The following is a 6596-nucleotide window of genomic DNA, read 5'->3' as shown; positions in this document are numbered from 1 at the left end:
TGTGGTTTTATCCTATGATGTATTTTAAACGTTTTATTATTTATTTATTTATTTATTTATTTATTTATTATCGCGTGGCACTTTTTATCTCTATGGCACTTTTTTACGAAAGCACCTGTTTACTGATTTGAATGGCATGTGTACTTTTTATCCTTAGGGGCAAGTCATTCAAACAGTATTTTAGTACTTTTAAATGTGGTTTCAAAAGTAATTTATGTCAAAAAATGATTTTAATATATTTTATTAGAATTTCTTTTAGACTGAACACCGGGCCTTTTATTCATCAACATAACTCTTACTCTCTGTCTATATATTTTAATTATTTAAATATTTTATTTATCTTAACTCCCCCCCTTTCTTTTCTTTATGTACAGTGTATATACACTCAGCGGCCACTTTATTAGGTACCCCATGCTAGTAACGGGTTGGGACCCCCTTTTGCCTTCAGAACTGCCTCAGTTCTTGGTGGCATAGATTCAACAAGGTGCTGGAAGCTATCTCAGGGAGTTTGGTCCATATTGACATGATGGCATCACACAGTTGCCGCAGATTTGTCGGCTGCACATCCATGATGCGAATCTCCCGTTCACCACATCCCAAAGATGTCTATGGATTGAGATCTGGTGACTGTGGAGGCCATTTGAGTACAGCCAACTCATTGTCATGTTCAAGAAACCAGTCTGTGATGATTCCAGCTTTAGACATGGCGCATTATCCTGCTGAAAGTAGCCATCAGAAGTTGGGTACATTATGGTCATAAAGGGATGGACATGGTCAGCAACAATACTCAGGTAGGCTGTGGCGTTGCAACGATGCTCAATTGGTACCAAGGGGCCCAAAGAGTGCCAAGAAAATTCCCCCCACCATGACACCACCACCAGCCTGAACCGTTGATACAAGGCAGGATGGATCCATGCTTCATGTTGGAGACGCCAAATTCTGACCCTACCATACGACTGTCGCAGCAGAAATCGAGACTCATCAGACCAGGCAACGTTTTTCCAATCTTTATTGTCCAATTTCGATGAGCTTGTGCAAATTGTAGTCTCAGTTTCCTGTTCTTAGCTGAAAGGAGTGGCACCCGATGTGGTCTTCTGTGCTGTAGCCCATTTGCCTCAAAGTTCGACGTACTGTGCGTTCAGAGATGCTCTTCTGCCCACCTTGGTGTAACGGGTGGTTATTTGAGTCCTGTTGCCTTCTATCAGCTCGAACCAGTCTGGCCATTCTCTGACCTCTGGCACAACAAGGCATTTCCGCACAGAACTGCCGTCACTGGATGTTTTTCTTTTTCGGACCATTCTCTGTAAACCCTAGAGATGGTTGTGCGTGAAAATCCCAGTAGATTAGCAGTTTTGAAATACTCAGACCAGCCCTTCTGGCACCAACAATCATGCCACGTTCAAAGTCACTCAAATCCCCTTTCTTCCACTACATGATGCTCGGTTGAACTGCAGGAGATTCTCTTGACCATGTCTACATGCCTAAATCACTGAGTTGCGCCTGTGATTGGTGCTAGAAATTAAGTGTTAACGAGCAGTTGGACAGGGTACCTAATAAAGTGGCGGTGAGTGTATGTATATATATATATTTTAATTATTGTAATTTTATTTATTATAATTATGTGGTAGTGTCTCGGGGAGAGGAGCTCGAGCAGGAGTGGAGGAGACCTTTTATTTAAAGTTTTATGTTCCCGCTGTCCGTCCTGTCCTGTGGTCCTTTGGCCCTGCTCTGAGCATTTGACCTTCTTTAAAACAGCTTTTTAGACCCGAACCAGGTTTTTTTAAGGAGGTTTTAAGTGTTTTATTCACACTTGTGGTCCCCTTGTGCCCGTGCCCCTTGCAGCGCCCATCCAGGGCGCTACGTTTCTACCCTAACCTAACCCTAACCCTAACGTTTTGGTCACATGTTATATTGTGACCCCAGGGCATCAGGGTAAAAATGGGAACAAAGCAGGGCGCCAGGCAGGGATCAGGGAAGCTGGGCGCTAGCTGGAGTTCAGGGGACCTTGGCGTCAGCTGGGGGTCAGGGGAACTTTTTGCCCTTTGCCTTTTTGCCTCCTCGTTTTTGTGCCTCTGCCCTGTAAGAAAATAAATCCATAGAAAACTGATAATGTCCTGACAGAAAAACGCCTGTGAGAAATCAGTACAGAAAATTCCTTCATTACACAGTATATTTAATTAATCTACTGACTTTTCTAACAGTGTGTAACTGTTAAATAATTACACACTTTGCATGATTTTTGTGGTCCGCTTTCTGCAATTGTACAGTCCAGCAACGCATTCTTCTCCACCTGTACCAAATGACACAAATCACAAATAAAAGAGACGGTTTTGTGTCTCTGTAACTGATGAGTTTTTAACACTTTGGATGATGTTTTCTTCCCCTGCGTTAGTTGATCTGTCCTTCTTGTTTTATGTTTGTGTCGTCAGGCTGAAGGGGGTCCTGGAGCAGATGGACCGGGGTGTCGTGGACCTGCTGGAACTCCGCAGGAACCTGGAGCTCGCGGCTGCCATGTTGGACAGCGTCTACACTGATGAGACCAAGTAGGACTGTCAGACAGATAGATGGACGAATGGGTGTGCAACAAAATAAAATCCCCGTCCCTGGTAGTCCCAGGCGTGACTGACGGGTGCCTCTTTCTGTCCTATAGGCGTCTTTTGGACACCGAGGACGAGCTCAGCGACCTGCAGGCGGAGTCGGTGCCCAGCGAAGTACGTGATTGGCTGGCGTGTACCTTCACCAGGAAGATGGGCGTGGCCAAGCGTCGTCCTGAGGAGAAGCCGAGATTCAGGAGCATCGTCCATGCAGTGCAAGCTGGGATATTTGTAGAAAGGTTAGTCTCTCCTGCTCTATCTCCACAGCGCTGTGGAGCAAGGTCTGGCTACACCAAAGATGCATGCAGGGATAGGAGAAACAAACCAAAGAACAAGCGCACAGGCGCACAAGCATACACACTTTGAAAAAACCCAACTATGCTGCTTTGAGTGAAATCCGGTTCCTGAATGTCCTCTGTCTTCAGTCTCCGGGTGAGCTGTTCAACATCTGCCAGGCTTCCTACGTCACTAGCCGAAACCAAGTGGCTAACCGTAGCATGCTAGCTCGTTCTCAATGGCAAAACACCGCTCCAACAGCCACTAGTTGACCATAATCTAGAAAAAGAACTACTTCCTGTCCCTGTTCTACTTCCTGTCCCTGTTGTGGAAGTATTCCCCAAGTGTCCCTCGTCTAGAAGAAGTCTCCCAGCTGATCCAGCCTTGGACTGACCAAAAGTGGAGAAAGAGTTATCTAGCTAATGGGATCTTACCGAGCTACTGAGCATGTGCAGCTCCCAACAAAGATAGGATAGAAGTGAGATGTCTCACTCTGGAGCTAAAACAGAGACCTAAACACACAGGGTGGAAACAGGAGCTGCAGCAATGTGCAGTACAACAAAAATATGGTGTTTTTTGAAAATTAATCCATGTGAACCTATTCTGGTACAACCTCAAAATACAATTATGAACCTGAAAATTAGCGGAATAAGGGCACTTTAGATTAGATTAGATTAGATTAGACTTTATTCATCCCACGACGGGGAAATTTTGTTGTCACAGCAGCAACATTTTTTCAATAAAAGCAGAAAAAAAAACACACAAACAAGTAAGCGCACAAGAAATACAGGCAAACAATAGACAATGATAATATGGTAGACTGAGTAAGCAAAATGGCGTCAAATAAAGGTGTTTTAAAGTGCGGTTGCCATGATACAAGAAACAATATTGCAGTGCAAGTGACGTTAAAATTAAATTGAACGTGTAATTAGAGTAATAAAGCAAGAGTCGGTAGCATAATATAAATTATATTAACCTGTGACCATAAATATTGAAAAGTAAGTACTTGTAATAAAATAATATAAATACCGATATTAAAGATAAACAGAAAGTGTGTGTGTGGTGTAGATGGGAGAAAAACAGGAACAGAAACTACAACACTATCAGGTAACAAACAAGCAACAAACGGTGAGGGGATAAGGAGAGGCAAAGCTTGGTCCTGGAAATGTACTTCTGTTGATCCAGACTAGTAAGAAAGATTTGGCCCCTGTCAAATAAATACAAAGTATTTTCAAAAGTGTGAAAATATTAAAACTTGCCTCAGGAGATTTACAAACATGCTACAACATAGACAATTATGTCAAAGTTATTTGTTAAGTGGAATGTAAATGTGCTGTATTTATACAGCGCTTTTCTAGTCTTAACGACTACTCAAAGCGCTTTTACATCGTACAGGATACATTCACACGCATTCATACACTGTGGCCGGGGCTGCTCATCAGATAGACACTCACACACATTCACACTCCGATGCAGCATCGGGGGCAACTCGGGGTTCAGTGCCTGGCCCAAGGACACTTCGACGGGACTGCAGGGCCAGGGATCGAACCGCCAACCTTTCCGATTGGCAGGCGACCGCTCCACCACTGAGCCACAGCCGCCCAGTTAAGTGTTTTCCCCCCTTGTGCGTTGCGGAGATTGATGGAAAGTGGGACTCCTGCAGCTCGCAACGTGATTTCACATGAATCATTTGGCAAATGCTTAAGGAATGCATGAAGTAGGAGTCTCGAACAGCCATCTTCCATGTGGACAACATGCAGCTCACACGTCCAACCTCCACAGAACTGAGCTAACACCTCGACGCGCGGGCGCCCATCAATGCTCCTGCCTGGTGGGCGCTCAAATCTGTTGAATGTCCCGCCCCCACGCTCAAGATAAACCTTTTGCAATAACAATAACTTTCAATATTCAAGTATTTTAAATGATTCTCTCTCCTAAGTACGTTTTTTTTTTTTTAAACTAAAATTAAACTTAAAACTACATTAAGTAACATTAACTGTCAATAAAAAGAAATAAATGCGTCTGTCAGCTCTGAGTTTTTTGATGTGATGATAAATTTCTACGGTGGCCCTGAAGGAAAAAACAACAAGGCAACGACAACAGCAAAAGCTAAAAACAAAGGGTGTGATTTCTGAAAAGTCGTATTTTGTGAAATGCTGTTTTGTTTTCTCTTTTGCTGTTTTTGTTCGTTCTAAAATCTTATTGTGTTTTGTGCCCCGGGGCCACCGTACTTCTCAGCACCGTGGAAAATTAACAGCAACGACCAACACACACACTCGAATGCACAAACAAGCACATACACACACACACACACACTGGCCCAATCCCAAAGAGACCCCTGATACCTAAACACTCCCAGACTTAATAGATCTCAGGTGCTAAGTGAGGGAGTGTGTGAGGCCACCTGGGTCCAGATAGGTATAAATGGGATTAGGACAGCTCTCACCGTGATAACGTGTTACCTTGGCAACATTTAATAACAAAGATGTTGCTGACACTTGCCGGTTTGGATATTTTCATTTTAAGTTTGTTGCTTTCCACACGGCCGAGGCCCAGGTCGTTCCCTTGTTGTGGTCGTGTGTCGTGCTGTTGTTTACCTTTGTAATTTCCTGATTTCCCCGTGGTCGCCGCGGTAAATGTCACAACACTTTGAACTGTGGGTAATTCCCTTCGGTGAAGTCTGCATCGATGCAGACTCACGGAAAGGGCTCGGTGAGTGTGTACTCAACCCCTCACGCACTTTGAAATCCGACATCGGGACAACCCTGAGCCCTTACCAATTTCACAAGAACGCGCACCAAAGTCTGTGAGTCCGGACTTTGGGATTGGGCTACACACACACGCACGCACGCACACACACACATACACACACACACACACGGTATTAAAAGTACTTGAAGTAGCAACTGTAAGTCATTTTGGATAAAAGCGTAAGCTAATTGTAAAAATAACGTAATAATTAATATCCAACACTGTCCAAACATTCCCAAATTTGAAACCCCAAGTTTCCCAGGAAACACACACACACACACACACACACACACACACACACACATGAGTATAAAGGAGCTGTGACAAAAATACAGTACTAGTTTAAAGAAAAGATAATCATGGGGCAGTGGAAGTGAGTCATTGAGTGTGGGATTAATCCGTAGCTGGGGGAGCTGTGTCTCAGGGGGAGTGTCAGGGGGCTGTGTCCAGGGGAGGTGTCCAGGGGCGGGTCTCAGGGGAGTGTCCCAGGGGGGCTGTGTCTCAGGGGAGTGTCCGGGGGGGTGTGTTAGGGGAGTGGTCCCAGGGGGGGCTGGTCTCAGGGGAGTGTCCCAGGGGGGCTGTGTCATCAGGGGAGTGTCACGGGGGGGCTGTGTCTCAGGGGAGTGTCCCAGGGGGGCTGTGTCTCAGGGGGTGTCCCGGGGGGGCGGTGCTACTCAGACACAGGGATCTGATCAGCTTGGTCGCCCGGACGAGGGTGTCTACCGGAAACACCCGGTGACTCTGGGAAACATCACCGACGATGTGTCTGGGTGCACCGTGAGATGTTTGATTAAAACAGCTGGACTTGTAGGTTGTTATATTGTTGGCTAGTTTCATTTATTATAAAAGTTCAGATTTATAAACCTCATGGGTTTTGTGTGTGGAAACCTGAAGTAACTGGTAACTAAAGCTGTAACAGATGAACGTAGTGGAGTAACTAAAGTAACTAAAGTAACTAGTAACTAAAGCTGTCAG

At 44.8% G+C, this 6596-nt stretch overlaps 1 protein-coding gene across 2 annotated transcripts in view; it reads left to right on the top strand.

Annotated features, from left to right (window-relative positions):
• Positions 1-6596, top strand: part of pde1a (phosphodiesterase 1A, calmodulin-dependent) — a 51830-nt gene that overhangs the window by 16381 nt on the left and 28853 nt on the right. For both annotated transcript variants that reach the window (XM_032529530.1, XM_032529529.1), the window contains 2 exons: positions 2430-2543; positions 2651-2833. In XM_032529530.1, the coding sequence (XP_032385421.1) occupies positions 2430-2543; positions 2651-2833 (297 nt within the window). The remainder of the gene's footprint in view (positions 1-2429; positions 2544-2650; positions 2834-6596) is intronic.

The sequence above is a fragment of the Etheostoma spectabile genome, chromosome 11 (genome assembly GCF_008692095.1).
Source record: "Etheostoma spectabile isolate EspeVRDwgs_2016 chromosome 11, UIUC_Espe_1.0, whole genome shotgun sequence".
NCBI lineage: Eukaryota > Metazoa > Chordata > Actinopteri > Perciformes > Percidae > Etheostoma > Etheostoma spectabile.
The sequence above is the reverse complement of the archived record's forward strand: the minus strand, read 5'-3'. Positions and strand labels throughout refer to the sequence as shown.